The sequence below is a fragment of the Manacus vitellinus genome, unplaced genomic scaffold (genome assembly GCF_001715985.3).
Source record: "Manacus vitellinus isolate BGI_N305 unplaced genomic scaffold, ASM171598v3 scaffold_4_pilon, whole genome shotgun sequence".
In the NCBI taxonomy this organism is placed as follows: Eukaryota; Metazoa; Chordata; class Aves; order Passeriformes; family Pipridae; genus Manacus; species Manacus vitellinus.
The window spans coordinates 41,536,618-41,554,027 of record NW_021940604.1 but is presented as its reverse complement, the minus strand read 5'-3'; the positions used below and the strand labels follow the sequence as shown (position 1 = coordinate 41,554,027).

At 34.9% G+C, this 17,410-nt stretch overlaps 1 protein-coding gene across 1 annotated transcript in view; it reads right to left on the bottom strand.

Moving 5' to 3' along the window:
- Positions 1–17,410, bottom strand: part of EYS (eyes shut homolog) — a 766,416-nt gene that overhangs the window by 419,744 nt on the left and 329,262 nt on the right. The window contains 3 exon segments of the mRNA XM_018077885.2: positions 4,499–4,698; positions 16,331–16,409; positions 16,934–17,105. Coding sequence (XP_017933374.2) covers positions 4,499–4,698; positions 16,331–16,409; positions 16,934–17,105 — 451 coding nt within the window.

The window sequence follows — 17,410 nt, the reverse complement described above, 5'->3', positions numbered from 1 at the left end:
TTCTTCTTAAATTTATGTCAGTGCTCTGAGGAACTTAGATGCATAGCTCTCTGTAATGTGTACTCTGCAACATTGGTCAGACCTTGCAAGCTGTCTGTCAACATCTAAGTGAAATGAAGCTTTTCAGTTAGCAGTCTTCCAGCAGAAGCATGCTTTTTCTGTTACCTGGCATATAAGATCTGAGTGAGTCTCAAAACGAATACTTTATCATTAAGTCACTTTTTGAGTTGATGGGGGCACACAGCTGTGTAAATACTCCCCATGTTAAGCTTTTTGAAATACAGGAAAGCCTTTGACTGTTGCCTGGAGGTGCAGTTGACATGAACAGCTTTGAAGAATAGTTCTATTCCCTCTGGGATGAAGGGCTGAATGTACAGTATTGATAAATGACATTTCTGTTTAAAGATACTTTAAATATACAATAGCATCATGTTCTGTTTTTTCACCTAGTTGACCAGGAAGTGATAGGGAAAATGATAATGCAACATATACTCTTGGCAGTAATAGTCGGAGGCATTCACAGTGTTTTCTCTTGTTGATGCTGGCCAAATTTCTGTCTTAGTTTTTCAAGGTGGACTCCATCATCCCACCAATTGATGCATTTGCCAGCTTCACACTGGATTATTTCAGTTTTCTAAGGACAATTTGTTATGGAAAATGAAAACCCCAATTGTTTCAAAATGTGGCTGCACCCGTGGTTAAGTAGAGTTTCTTCAGGAGAGAACTATATATTTTTTTAAATTTTAATCTGCAATAGCTTGTAATTTAAATATACAGTTATCACTTACCAAACCCTAAACAACTTTGATCCTTAAAAATAATTTTTTGGATACAGTTGCCTAGGTTGCCCTACAAGACTGCACTTCTATGGTCCCTCACAGTTGTCTGGTTTGTATTAGCAGTATATTGTTTACTTTATACGTGCCCTAAGACAAACCATCCTACATTATCCTTTCTTATCCTATGTGCAGTCTGCATACCAGAGCCACAGAGTAATATGTCTTTGAGACTCCAGTTTTGTGCTCTCCATGCTTGAATTGTTTTAATCCCTTTCCTGAATCCCTGCAGAGGCCCTAGCTAGTTATGAGGCCTGCTGCTCCAGTGAGACACCTTCCTCAAACAGATCAAGAAATTTAAATACAAGGGTACTGGAAACAAGATACTCTAAAATCTAAACTTTTCTTGTCAATAGAATGCAAGAATAGATAGGTAGATATCATAATTAATGTTTTAAAATAATTGCACTTTATTTGGAGGAAATGTAGAACAACGTATTCCTATTTTAGAATTTTTTCTTACTGACATCTCTTGAGCTGGAAGAAAAAAGTCCTGGCCTTTTTTGATCAGTTATGCTGTTGATCAAATATTCACTCTTACCTGCCTTAAGAATACGAAAATCAAGACCATGGAGTTGTCTTGTGATTATAACCTAATCTCATAAGGGTGCTGCCAAACAAAACTTCAGTTCTGAAACAAATAATGTAGTCAAATAAAACCCAAAAAGTGGATTTAAAAAGAACCAGTCCCACTTTGTGAATCAAAGGGGAGGATCAAACATACTTGTGATCCTACACATCTCTAAGGCCCAAACTTATTTTATACCACTAAATACATTTAAATTCTGAAAAATATTACTCAAAGTAGAATGCAAAAGACAAAATTACATCAAATTTCCCCCTAATAAAAACATTACAAAACCTAAATGTTCTATGATGTGCTGAAAAGGTACAATGAAGTTATAATATTCAAGAATTTATCTAAGGCAATGTCTGTCATAAGGCTGTTGACATTATTTTCACCTGATCAGACTGAAAGCAGTACACAGATAACCCTTCCAAGGCAGTATGACTTCTGAACCTAGTCAGCAGGAAGTATCTGAAATGCACATTTGATAAAGACCAATGCAAGCATGAGTGGGGAGGGAGGAATATTTTTAATTATGTTTACTTTTTGAAATCCCAAGCAAACATACCGAATAGTCTGGGACCAAAAGATGCAAAAGTGGGGATGAACCAACTGTGGACTAAATACAATAGAAAAGATCAGAGTATTTTATGTGAACAGTTTCTCTTCCTCAAAATACTTGGAAAATATATGAAAATGCTTCACAGTTCCTGTTACATATTCACTATATCAACCATATGCTGATTGGGTTGAATTGTCTTCTGAAAGCCCTCCTGAGCTCAATGATATCTTTATTATTAATTTGATGATTTATACAGTGTTTATTGTTGTGGTAGCCAGTACCTTTAATTAAGAAAACTGAAATACAAAGGAAAGTAGGTGAGCATCCTTTCAGATGGTAATCTGTTTCCTGAAGCCCTGATTCAGTGGCAGTCTGCCCAGGATAGAACTGAATTACAACTCCCAGCACCCCTCTCGTTTCCAATGAGTTGTTTTAATTTTAAACCAAGGGTTTGATGGCAGAAAGATATTTCAGATAACACACAATTCAAGGACTATCCCAAAGGGTATTTTTCATATTCATTTCAGGAAGAAGCCTGTAGGGTTGTTCATATAATTGATTCACACATAATTCAAGGAAAGTTGAACCATTCATTGTACTACTGGGTAAAATATCACATGCATCATAGCTGAAGCTGGCAGTGCTGCTCACAGTTAAGGCAGCCTGACACTTGCCCATTACTGGACAATTTTCATTACTTCCTATTTCCTGATTTACCAGCCACAATAATAGAAACATCCCAGGCCATATCCCCAAAACAAAGAGGCTCTAAACAATAGTGGATTAATGTCCTTTTGCTGCCCATTCCACAGTGTGTAAGAGGCATTAAGGCTCGTTATTCATTTGGATGTTTGTGGTGGTTTGCTAGAGTAGGAGGTATTTCTCTCTTCCTTGTTTTTCAATTCCACTTTTCCGTCTTTCGCATCAGTCCTGCTCTGCAGTCTATACATGAGCATTGTTCAGACTGCTCAAAGCACATGGAAGGAAGGGTACAAAAGGAGTAGGGTTCATAACCCAACAGTACAGTATACAGTACTGGAGCAAAGCTGACTTTATGATTTTTTTCTGTTTCTTACTTCCACTTGTACAGACATTACTTGGAATGGTAGCAGCTGCTGAAGGATAGGAAAGGGAGTTATGTCTGTCTTTTGAAGCACATCAACATAGAAGAAGAAATCAGCTGGAAAAAGCCCTTTCCCCAGACCCCATCAAAAGAAGAAACTTGTATCAAGTATGGCATTTCTTTTTGCAGGATCATAACCATATTGTACATCAGCCTACCTTATTGTAGTCTTACAACACTCACAACAACCTTTGTGATCTTGGCAACACTCAAAATCCTGATTATAATTGCTTTCAAATTCCCTGTCTCTGTTTCTATGAACTCCTCTTGATGGTCAATGCTGAGCTCAGAAGCAAGTGCAAGGTAAATACCTTCACAGTGTTTGGAATAAACTCCCAAACAGCAGAGAGGAGAAATATAAACAATCTCATTTGTGAAAGAAAAAGGATTCCACAGCACCTAAAGCTTGAAGAAAGGAGGCTAGAGTGAACATAAGCCAAGAAAGAAGAAATAGGAGAATGCACAGGATTGAATTTTCAGACTGATGATCCAAAAATAAGGGTCTAAAAATTTATCAGAAATTAGAGCCACAGAAAAGGTCTTTGTGCAGGTAACACTGTAAAAGTAAGATAGTGTGAATTACTTTAGCATGTATTTAGAGGTTTAACTAAACCATAATATTTTTGAGTTATCATTGGATAAACACTATTTAATATCTTCATCAATTATATAGATAGTACGATCAAGTGCACGCTCAGCAAGTTTGCAGATGACATCAAGCTGACTGCTGCAGTTGACTCAATGGAGGAAAGGGGTACTATCCAGAGAGACTTTGAACACATGGTTGGATATAAGAAGATATTTATGCTTCACTATTAAGCATGTTCATAAAATATGTTCTTAGTATTTCATCTTTCTACAAATGTAGCAATTGAACAGGGACTTAGATAATAATTGAGTTGAAATAGGAGAGAATTATGCCCACAGTTTATAGAGTAGCTTAATTTTAAAGCTATATGACAAGTATATAAGCTACAACATTATATGTATATAGTCAAAAGTCTTAGAGAATGATGATGATGGATGATAGGAAGTTGCTTTGAATATATGTCTGTATGCACATAATATAAAAACTATGTCATCTAAATTTGATTCAAAATAATTTTCTTTTTGAGTAAAAAACACGAGTATATACATATCCATAAATATAATAATTTTAAATGTTTTAGGGTCAGTTTATGTTAGAAGCGTCCACATATAATTCTGAAAAGCATTAGAAGATAAGTTTTCAGGTAAAAGTGCCTCATGTTAAACAGTGAATGTTTTAAGATAACAATATTTTTGAGAACTAGACTGAGCACCAAAGCCACTTGAGTTCATGTACTGCACATGGTGTCAGTACTGCCCTGAAATCTTAGCAAATCAATCTTTTATAATTAAGGCAATTATATGACAGTATTCATACTAACCTGCAATGAAAAGTTCTTCCAGGTCCATCAACACATACACCTCCATTGTAACACAGAACTGAGTTTAGTGTAGGCTCATTGCAAACATCAACGTCGACTTCACAAAACCTGCCAGTGTACCCACTCAGGCAAGTACAAACAAAGGCATTGACTGCATCTTGACAAGAACCTCCATTAATGCAGGGCGTAGATTCGCATTCCTGAGGAGAGAAATAACAATACATTGACTATACAGCTTTAAAACACATTACTTACTCATCTCAATAGCAGTGTGAGACTGAATCTGGAGATTAAAAAAGGTGTTGGACTTTTTTTATTGTCTGATGAACCAAAATCTCTAATTTGAGGCATTTTTTTATAGAGAGATACTTCAATTACAACTCATACTCATTCTTGAAACTATACTTGTTCCTACTCACTAATCTTGCAGAAATGCAAATATACTTTATATAAGGAGTCATTCAGCTGTAAGTATGCTATTCCTGTGTTAAAATTTTAAAGTGTGTTTTTGACACAAAATTTATACAATTATTCTGTTTAATTTTTTACAGTAGGGTCTATTACAGTGAAAAAATCCCCACATTAGTTAGGTAATTTTAGACAGAATAAAGAATTACTCATATAAACCAATGCACACAATCCTTTCATCAGTATTTCCTGATAAGTGCTTTCTCATTATCAAGTAATACATAATATTGCAAATAGAAACATTTAGAAATGTTTACCTCTTCACATAATAAAATTTTCCTTTGATAAAGCTAGCGTAAAAATCATCACATTCAAACCATGCAAAGCAACAGCAAGTTAATATTTTTCCAGAATTACAGGAGGGTTTAGTTAGTGCAATTGTCAGTGCAAAAAATGTGGGTTTGCCCTTGAGCACAGAAACCTAGTTTTTACCTCTATCCCAAAGGAGTTGTATTTTGCAAATGCAACCCAAATAGTCTAGCTAAATCCAGTATTTTAAATTTATTCGCACACTACTGTAACTTTAGAAGGTTTAATTCTTTAAGGATATCCAAGGGCATTCAGATTTCCTGTAGGTACTACTGTTGCTTTTGACAGAATGTAAATTCAGATGTCAATGGGGAATTGTGAGAAAACAACTTATTTTCCTATAAGCTCTCCAGCTGGATGGATATAGGATGATTTATTAGTGAGCATTACATAAACTATTTGAATTATACATCCCACAGGAAGACGGAGATAGTCCTACAGACTACCAAAAATCCTGTTATAGAAGTAGTCTTTTGCTATATTAATTACATTTGTTGTTGACAGGCATAAGTGTGGTTTTTTGCTTATAAAAAATCTCAATTCGCAGTTCCAACTCTGACTTTTTTTCTATTCTGGTAACTTGTCTAGTCTTCTTAATTTGTATTCACTTGGATCCATGTCTATGACTTTTGTTTTACAGATCTGTTCATTAGCAGAATAAATTAAATATCTATCAACTAAGAGATCAAATTTTTATCTGATTATGATTCAAAAGTTAAAGTTCAAAAAATACCAAAATCATCAAAATAGCTAAGTCACAGTCATACCAAGTTGCAAACTTAATGCAAAACTTTTTTATTCTCTTCCATGAAATCTATTGTCCTTGTAAAATGTTACAAAACTACTTACTGTAATTATTTTTTTCAGTAACATAAACCCCAGACATTCTTTAGGAAAGAAAACACACCTATCACTTTCCAGTATATTTTGATGTACTGCAGTTAAAAGTTAAACATTAGACTGACAAAAAACTAAAGTACACTGTTACCAGAGAAGTGTTGGTCTGCATTGCTCTTAATTCAAGAAAATTGTTTCAGTTCACAGAGACAACTATGTTAAAAATGCCACAAATAAATTTATACCAAAGTTGATGATCTACCACACTGGCACCAAATGCTGTAGTTTGTAGTCTAAGGAACAAGAACATGAGACAACAAACTAAAGTTGCAACACAGTTGTTACCAAGTCCTGCCTATCTTACGTCCTACCAGAGACTGATTTTACAGCTTGACAACTGGGAGTAGTTGGCTTTACAGAAAATTCTCAGCTACCCTGACTCTCTGAAGATAAGCTCACCTAAACACCAATGCTATTTCTATTTTGTCTTTCTTTATATAATGGGAGATTGAATCTTAACTATGACCTCTAACCAGACAGTTGCCAAATAAGAGCAACAATTGCAGGAACTCACAGTCCTAGAAATATTGTCTCTCTTCTCCAGTACAGTAGGAGCAAAATATTTTATTCGTTACCTCTGGTGCTCAGTTCCCAACCTAATGAGAAATCTTTCAATCTTTTCTCACCTAGAAATGATCTGATCAGTTATTCAAAGGAAAACTGCCTTCAAATAACTAAGGAAAATGAAAATTACAAAAATAATATTCACAAAGATGGGTCATTTTAGTTCTTCCAAAATGCAAATTTGTTGATATATAGGAGTATCACAATTGCTGATTGGGTGGGCATCTGGCAGCTAAATAAAGTGAAGTCACCACACCTGGGTATTCATAGGGTATAAAACTTTCTCTTCTGGCCTATCAGAGCAAGTAACCTGTTCAAATAGAGATGTGTTTCCTAGGTTTTCCTGCAGCCATCATTGCCCTCCATCTTTTCCCTTCCTTTTTTCTAGTTTGTTCCATCCAAAAGCATCTTCAGTCAAACCAGGGCTACCACCACCCATATACAAGGAAAGAGAAGGACAGAAGAACTGCTTCTAAGGTTTAATCTTGTCAGGTTCCTCCTCTTCTAGAGGGGTTTGGTTGTTCCACTGTCACAAAAAGAAAAAAAAAAGGTGCCCCTTATTAAATTTAATTGGGGTTCTCTGCTTATTGCTTACCATCATTACAACTGTAGATGGTGCCCAGTACTCACACTATACAGCATACCAATGTTCCCCTTCAGAGCTCATATTTTATAATGCAGACAGCTTCAATAATTTCCCTTGTAAAGAAATTAAATGATTTAACAAAATAGAAATGACACAATTGTAATCATTTGTATAGAGTTTTTATCAACTCTTCACCAGTCTGACACACTTTGTTCTCAGACAAATATCTTTTGAGTTTTCTCGTATCTCATCTCCTAACAGTAAAGCAGCATGGGTCCCTTTCAATAGGCATGTTTTATTCTGAGTTTGGTTTTCTTTCTGTGAAGCATACACTTTTCTTGATTTAAGCTAACAAGGAATCCTTTGAGTTTATGTATTGTTAACAGGCAATGACCTTGGAAAAGATTTAAAAATTATAATGGACAAGCTATCAACATGAACTCCCATTGCAATGCTATGGAAAAAATTGCTAATGCTACCCTTAAGTCTTCAGAGAGGCGAACTATGACTTACACTTAGACAGGTAATTATTTCTCTTTTTATGGTTAGGGGAAACTGAAACATTGTGCCAAGTTCTAGAATCTGTTTATTGCAAAGGATGTCAAAAAATTTAGCCTATAACATGATTTAGGTACTAGCTAGAATACTTTACAGTAAGTAAAATCTAAGAAAAATAACACTTAACAGAATTTTTATGACAGAATTTTTTTTCAAAAGCATTACATCATGTATATAATTTTCACATGATACCACTGAAAACATAAATAACATACAGGTTAAAATTATTAGACAAATTCATGGAGTGCAGATCTGTTTCTAGCTATTAAAAGAAATAACAGTGTGAGTTCTTTGCTATAAGAAGTTCCATAACTCTTGATGGCTCTATGAGTGTTCCTAGGTTTAGGTTATCACCAAAAAAAATTGAGAGAGAGGGAAAGATAATGGCAGTGCACAGATATTTTCACAAGAATATTACGTATTGAGTATTTAACTCCCGGAGAAAGTCGGTACTTGATTCCCCAAATCCAGATATATCCAGTGAGAGATAAGTTCCAACTTTACTACAGAGAGTCAGTCGCTGTAAAACTGTCAAAAGTTTTCCAACCCCTTATGTTTTAAAACAAAGACTTGATGCATCTCTAAAAGATATGCTTTAGGCAAATAAATACAAGTATTAATTTCCATGGAGCTATAAATGAATGGAATATACAGACTTCTGACAGGCGAACAGAATGGTGATTTTATGGCTTTATTTTTAGTAAATTATTTTTTACAGTACATATAAGCCCATATTGATTTTCTTATCATAGCAAAGCAATTTAAAAATTTCTTTGGTAAAGGTAAAAAAATGAAAGAATGTTGAGATTTCTAGGTATGCAGCTCTTTTAAGGGTAGATTTCCTTAAGAATCCTTAATTCAAACAATGCTATACAAGATCCACTACATTTATTAAAGCACAATAATTTATTATTTCTTCTCTGTATGTCCTGTTCTCTCAATGTCATCTTGAGTAAATCTTGTTAGTACTAGGAAGAAAATGACTGTCCATTAGAGTCCACCTGGCATGGCACAGTTCACTGGTTCTGCTAGCAGGGAATTGTTCTGAAATCTGGACTCTAGTAAGTGACCTAGAAAAGCATAACACTTTACTCAAGGCATACTGTCCCCTTCTCCAAATGTGTGGGTCCATACTGACATCTGTCTTTGGAAGTGAGGTTATTCTGCCTAAGAAAGCCCAACTTTCTACATGTCTCATTATATCATCTCCAAAGTCACAATCCATTGCTTGAAACAATTATAAGGGAACACATTTTAGCAAATTAATAACAAAAGTGAAAATCCATTATTTTTCCAAATAATGTGTAAGTTCAACACTGTTTCTTAACACAAAATCTAGTAGTGTATTTTAGAAGTTAGTGGGGTTTTTTATCTTTTTCTACAGAAAAGACTATTTTTCATTAGTCCTTCTTGGACCTTGCTGATTAGAAATCGAAAATGATTTCTAACAATACTTTGAAATTTATTTCTATAGAAGAAATTTAAGGCAAAAAAATTGTAATGATAGAGATATTTTTATTTAAGAGATGTTTTGTTTTGTATCAAAAAGGTAATTATAAAGTGGACTAATTCTCAACATAAATAACTCGTGCAAATGCACTGTGAGGAAGTGGTGGGGGGCAAGGAATCTATCAGGAATACACTTAAGCTATATACAGACTTATCTTTTAAAATACTTGTATGTGGTGCATTATACAGTCTAATTTCCTATGAATACTGATTACGTAAAGTCCAAAGTGCCATTTGCTGTTTGATTTCTTTGTACCAAACTATGAAGTGATTAACTGTAGGGGAAGACTTGAGGCAGAAAAAGGTAGTGGCCTTAAACATCACTTAAGGAAGTGAAAGGGAGCATCCTGATATTTGTGAGAAAACTGGATCCTAGGGGAAAGTCACTGGCTTGTAGAAAGTAGAACCAAACAGAGATTTAAAACTTTGAATTTGATGGAGTTGAAAAGAAAGAGATAAGGAAAGAATTCAAATATATATATTGCAGCACAAAAGAAAGATGCCTTAAAGAGTCCTGTTTCCATTCTTTTCCATTCATTTATCATGAATGCAACCATCTGATATAATTACAGCTGCTATTAAGACACCAAGTGGCCCAGGTTTCCCTTGCTAAATTTACAGTAGCACTTTAAACTCTGTGATTTGCTAGCTTATAGACTTTTCCATTCACATGGGAGTTTGAAGTGCATTCTTACTTTGGGTTAAATCTCAATAGTATTGATGCCATATAAAAGTATGAGATTTACATTAAGAGCTTGAGATGAATGCTCCAGATTATTTCCATTTTATGTTTAACAAAACTATAAATAAATTGTATTTTTCTAATGAGTAAAATTATTAGACTATTTTTTCTATAATTTTTTTTAGTTAATATAACCATGTATCCACATTGTTTAATTTTTAACTTCTCAAGGCTTTTTGTTTTGGTAGATTAAATATATATACAACATCTTGAGCAATGAACTGGGAAAACTTGTGTCCATATTTCAGAATATTGGTTTTATCCAATGTATTTCAATTCAAAAGAAGTTGAAAATGATAAAAATATTTTGCATTGAAATTTTATATTATTAACACAAGGACAGGAGGAAAAATAATTAAAATAAATCTAATATTTAGACAATGATACAGAGCAGGAACATACTGCATCAGACAAGTGTTCCATCTGGTCCAGTATTCTGCCTATAGTGGTAGTGGAGACTAAGCTGCTTAAACAAAATCATATGAACTTTGCCATTTTCTGCCATCTCTGTACCACACATCTTCCCAGCAAGCAGAACTGTCTAATCAGACATGATAAACTGTACTCCCCTGACAGGTTCATTTATCATTCATTTATGGACCTGTTGTCCGTGACTTGCCTAATTTTTCTGAACCTGCTTAGAGATCAGCTGCCTCCCCAGCCTTTTGGGACAGCAAGTTCTAGGGATTCTCTCCTTCCTGTGAAAGAAAATAGTTTGATTTCTTCCGAATGTTTCTCTGCTTATTTTTATCATGTCCCTCCAATTATTTTATTACAGAATTTGGGGAAGAAGTTTTCCACTTAAGTTTATCTACCACTGCAACAGTTTTCTAAACCTTAATTACACTCCCTTCAGTTTTCTCCTCTTCAGAGGGAATAGTTTCATCGATTTAAAATATCTCCTTACAAGGCTATTCAATTAATATAATATTCTTTACTCTCTGTAGTTTCTCTTACTTTACTACATGCTCCCTGTGATGCAAGATCCAGAACTGTGCACCATACCCAATATGCGAGCCCACCTGGGTTTTACATAGAAGAGAAATCATTCCCCCTGTCTTGTGCCCTGTACTCTTCATAATCATGCCCAGACTTGGTTTTTTTTTTCCTATTCTGCACTGTGATGTTGAGACAACAACTTCAGAGAACTGTCAGTGGTTGTTCAAAGTGTTCTTTCCTGAGTTGCAATTGACAATTGAATTCAGCTATATGAGGCTTTTTCCTTCTAGAATATTTCTGTACACTGAAGCTTATCTGACACCTCTTCACTCTTCCCTTTTGTGAGGTCTTTCTGGCATTCCTTGAATACAAAGGATTCACTGAGCATCTCTTGCTATGGCCTTACCCCATCTGAGTGCCCATTTTGCACTTTAACCATCAAGCAATGCCAACAATTCCCTACCTGACTTCCAGGTTTTGATAGGTGTGAAGCATTTTTTGCAAGTTAGAGTGGTCTTTACAAGGCATTTTCCAGTTTTTGTTTTAGCTATTTGAATTTCCTGCTAACATTTGAATTAACATGTTTAAAGGACTTCTCTGTTATTTCCACATGGACAAGCTTTCCATTTGTTAAAATTACAATTTTTCCTTGTGACAGACTTAAGTTTCCTTCTTAATCCAATCAGGGGCTTTGGACCACTTTGTGTTCTTCAGTTGTAGCACACATTTTACCTGGGCTTTTAACATTATTTAATAGCCTTTAATATGCTTGTTAGTTTCTTGTGGTCCTCACTTTTGCATAGTTCCTTTTCCTGAAATTGAATATAATAATTTCATAGTCCTAGTTTTTAGGATAGTCTCTGTTGTTAGAACACCCTTGATGCAAAAGCATACTATGATATCAGTTGATAGGATTTTCTAATGTAAGGGATCAGAAATATGACTATCAGTGGAATGTTCTCAGAGAGCGTAGCACTTTGGAAGTGAAATTCCTCTGTAACATTCTTGTAGGTCTTATTAATTTCTCTTCTTCTCTAATTATCTTTCTAATTGCTTTCTATTTAAAAGTCTTCAATTCAGTCACTCTTCCTTAACATAAACTTGAATCTCAAGGCCTGGAGGTCCCTGAAGTGTTACAGACACTGAAATTTTCCCAAGGGTCTGTAATCACAGATGCTGTACTTTGCAGAATAAAGTGGGTATCTCCCTCTCCTCCTGCTGTTAGATTTACCTATCTGCATCTTGAGCATAAGCCACATTAATTTTTGGATGTTTATATTAGTTTAGCTTCTTTCAAGAAACTACTTACCTTGCTCAACACTCCTTGAACTAGTTAGCAATAGGTAAAAATACTTGAGTGTAGAGAAATCCCACAGAGGCACAAACAAGCATCCAGCTCATCTGAGGCTCTTAATACACACACTGAAGTTTATTATGCAAATATATGCTACATCTATACAGAGAGAATTCTGGGGAGAGGATTCCACTTTCTGGTTTACTTAAAAATAGTCCATGAAGACTCAGTGAGTGAAGTTTAGACTCACTAAGGAAATGCAGATGTCCAATTCAAAATCAGCTGAACAACTCTGCAGATTGCTCTGAATATTCACCACGTTTTCATTGACTATAATAAGTGCACAGGCAGCTAGCTTTCACAAAGACATCTCAAGTTAGGCAAGATGAATCCTACTGTTCTTCTGAATCAAATCACAGATAATTATATCGCTGTCACGTCCCATGTCTTCTGTGCAATCTGGGCAGTTCTGATGAATAATTGCTTATTTGCTTAGAGTAGCAGCATATTGTTCTCAGCCTTTGTATAAGCTGTGGTGCCTTTGTGTTGAAAATTGGTTGATTTTCCTGATTTCCCCCTTAATCCTATCTTTTATGAAAATAGAGAGAAAAGATCAGTAAAACCAGATAAAATAACACAACTCTAGGATGGTCTGATTACAGTTTTCTATTAGATACAAGCAGAAGCCCCAACAAGTTGAATATCTTCCTGTGTAAAGACTCAAAATGCTTTTTGCTCCCTTTTTGACAGGATGAGACGGCCTTAACTAAGCATGCAAGAAGAACAATTACCAATGATGCTTATCAGTCATAGCAAAGAAAAAAAACCTCAAAAGTTTCTATTTCTAACCACAATTGCTATTACTGCACATATTGACAATCTATCTGAGAGAAAAGATCAATTTTCAGTTATGTACATTCATTTTACCCTTTCAAAAATATGCTAATGTCAAAGGAAATCATGTGTATTGAAACTGATTCATATAGAGCATATATTTTTTCTGTTACTCTTTCTTGAGTGAATTCTATAAATGAAAAAGCAATGAAAAATGTAGAAGATAGGAAAGTTTCAATATCCACACTCCATATTAGAAATGAAAAAGTTATAGGCTATAACTATAAAGTGCTTATTTTTTTCCTAAAAGTATTAGACAACCTGAGAAAGTTTTGAAGTGTATTTTCTTGCAAACTATATTGCAGCATAGATAAAGGTTGAAAAAATTCAGGAGAAAAAAGTAGAAAAAAATAAATCCAAGTATGTCTAGGGAAATACATATACATACACAAATATATTTCATTTTTAAATTGGTTCTTTGAATCACCTTAGTTGCTGACCTTGCCTGACTCTACCATGACCACCCAGCCATTTTCTCCCTCCTCCTATGTGACAAGGAAAGAAAATAAGGTGTCAAAGCTCCTAGACTGATAAGGACAGAGAGATCACTTACCATTTACTGTCACAGGCAAAACAGACTTGACTTGGGTTAAATAATAATTTAAGTTATTGTAACTAGAAATAGATTTTGAGACAGTGAGAAGCAGAAACAAAACTTAAAACTACACCTCACTTCTTCCCAGGCTCAACTTCACGTCTCTATTTCAAAGTTTTCTGCCTCCTCATTTTACCCTGAGAAGTTCAGACAGAGCAGGAAAAGGGGGTTGTTGTTTGCACCAGCTCTTCTCAGCTACTCCTTCCTTCTCATAGTATTCCCCTGATTCGGTGTGGGTCCTCTTCCTGTAATGTAGGGAAAGATTGCTCCTGCATAGGCTCCTCTCTGTGGGTCATGGTTTCTGCCTAGACCCTGCTGCTGTGCGGGCACTCAATGGGCTGCAGTTCTTTCAGGGCATGTCCACATGTTGCAGCATGGGGTCTCCCATGGGATTCAGTGCAGATGTCTGCTCTGGCATGGTCCTCTCCATGGACTACTGGCAAATACGTGCTCCACCATCATTCTCTCCAGGGGTTACAGCTCCTACAATCTCTGTTTCAGTGTCCAGAGCACCTCTTACCTCTCCTTCTTCAATGACCTTTGATACTGCTAAGGTTTCCTCTCTCTGCTGGGCAGTTTTCTACTCTTTCTTAAATATGTTACTACAAATATGCCACCATCTTGCGTGAGTGGTTCAGCTGTACCCTGCAGTAGGTTAGTTGGAGCTGACTCAAATGGGTTGTTTCCAGCACAGGGCCACCCCTGGACCATTATCACAGAGGCCACTCCTGCAGCACCCCTTCTAAACAAAACCTTGGTACCTACATACAATGAATTTGCATAACCGTTGTTACAAAGAAGTGTACCTTCAAGTGAAGAATATATATATATGTATTGATATGGATTAAGTTATGACTGTATTTCAAAATAAAGGAAGTGGCTGAATTTAATCTAGAATAAAACAATTACAGAGCATAAGCCTGCCATGATTTTCAAGATATGCACACCCTTACATAGTCAGAAAGCCTAGCTGATCACTGTAAGAGTTGCATAGGCATGATATATATATCTGAGTAGGATGAATACAGTGTTAGAGTCTTTAAAATATGACATTTGCAGCATAGTCTAATCTGGAAATCACACTGCATGCAAATAGAATGACTATCAAAAGATGAAACCATCACTCTGACAGACTTATCTGTCAAAGGTATATGTATATTGTTTCATAATTCCTATGAATTTCTAATCTACGCATTTTCAAACACCTAAGTTTGAAATATGGTTATTTTTTGAATATAATTATATGAAGTTGTCTACAGGTCATTTAATCTCTCATTCTCTTAAAATGGAGAAAAGTGTAAATCATGGATGTTGCTAGAGAAAATATTACCCAAGAGTATTTTGTATTAGCATTGGTAACAGCTGATAATCATACAGATTTGCAATATCATATCATGATGCACACTCTGTAGAGCTGAATTACTTATTTTCTGACTTTTTCTTTCTGTAAAGGGAGTTGGAAACTAATATTTCAGCTAGATTTATTCCCTGTGTGAGACTTTCATGCATTTTCAATGGAAGAGTTATAGATCATACTTTCTTTACATAATATGAGATATTTTTAGTTATCTAGTACTTTAAGCTGTAAATAAAAAATTATGAAAGGTACCTGCATTCGTACACAAACTAAAAAGAAGTTTGCATAACATTTTGGAATGTTTTTTGACGATTCAGAAGCACAATATTAGAAGCCAGATAGCCCACATGGGAGGCAGATCTCATACCAGACTTTCTCATGAGAGCAAATACGTTTAAGAGGATCATATCCCAAGATTGATCAAACTCTGTTTGGCAAAAAATCTGAGAAAGTCTAAATCAGTTCAATACTTTCTGCAAAGTGTGGTCAATATTGTAGGGACTGTTCAGTGTTCTGCCAGATGTAGTCACCTTCTACAAGTTTGCTGACCATGGGAATCTACGCAGAACTTGGATATATGGATGCCTTCTTGTCCACATGTTAACACAAAATTATTAATGAACTTCAGAGGAGAAAGTGGGCAATATATTTAGTACACCATGGTTTTGTATCATAGAATTCTATAATTGCCTGGATTTTAAAACTTTAAGGCAAGTCATGGCAACTTTCAATGTAGAACGTTGCACTTTGATGTTCATTATTCAAATATACAGCTAAGCTACATCAAGTGGGACTCACAGTGCAAACTAGGTAATTACCCTATCTATCCCAAACTCATGGAAAAATGATTTTCAGGTAATGTCGGCTTAGTTTGCTGTGGCCTTTCAGATTTATCATTCACACTGCACATTTAGACTTCTTTAGACATTTTATCAATGATCTTTTCTAATGCAGTGCCATATAAACAACAAATAATGAGCTTTTCAGAATGGATTTTAAAAAACTGAATTTCTGTCATGCATTTTCCATAAACTGACTTCAGAGGTCAACTAAATAAAAATGAGTTTCAAGTGACATATTACCCTTTCTCCTATAATTTTTTTAAAAAAATAAGACATACATTAATATTTATCTCACATCTTGAGCTGGTCCATCCTGCTTCGCAAGAGCATTGATACCCATCAATGAGATCTATACATCTGAAATACAAAACAGAGTTAGTCAGATGAAGCTACGTAATTCCATATTCAGCACTAGTAGTAACATTTCATAAATTTCAAAATAGTGGTCTGACATAACTCACTGATATCCATGGTAATTTAATTAGTTTTAGTAATGGATTTAAAATGTGTGTATTATGGATGCTGAGGCATTTTGTAAGGATACTGATTGTTATATTAAAAGACATCTTCCCATTTCAACCTGTTGGCTTGTAACAGCTAAAGATTCACTTTCAAGTATATTAAACTAATTAATCCACATATACTGAATACTGGTTTATGCTAATGAACAAAAATGAAAGAGAAACCGAGATAATGTAACAGTATATTACATTAGCTTAAGCAGGCAACATCTGTCATCTTTAAGTGTGCTTGTTCTCTTACTTTATGGAAGAACATAATTAAAAGTATATTTATCAACCTTCCCATATCATTAAATCTTAAATATTGCTAGTTAGGTGCTAGTTAGGTGGAGATAATAATAGTTAAATAAAAATAGGCACCTTCCATGAAGACAAGGATCTGGCAAGCATTCATTAACATTTATCTCACAGTTTTGTCCAGTGAAACCTCTCTTACAGTGACACCTATAGGAACTGATGCCATCAATGCAACTTCCATTGTTGAGGCAAGGAGAAGACATACATTCATCAATATTTACTTCACATCTATCACCTGTTTAAAAAAAACAGAAAATGCAACTAAGCTTTAAATTCTAAACTCAAACTAACCAAGTTTATTTATTAATAATTCCAGAAAAATTGCTTTTATTTACATAGATTGTTCATATAGTTCAATATATTTACCAGTAAAGAATATCCAATTGTAATTACCTATAGGTCTAAATGCCAAAAATTAGGGTTATATTGAAATATATAATGATAAATTATAAATATAAAATAATGACATCTGTAATTATAGTAGGGCGAGAAGGTTTTTAGGACCAGCTGGCAAGAAATGCAGAAATTGAAATTTCAAGA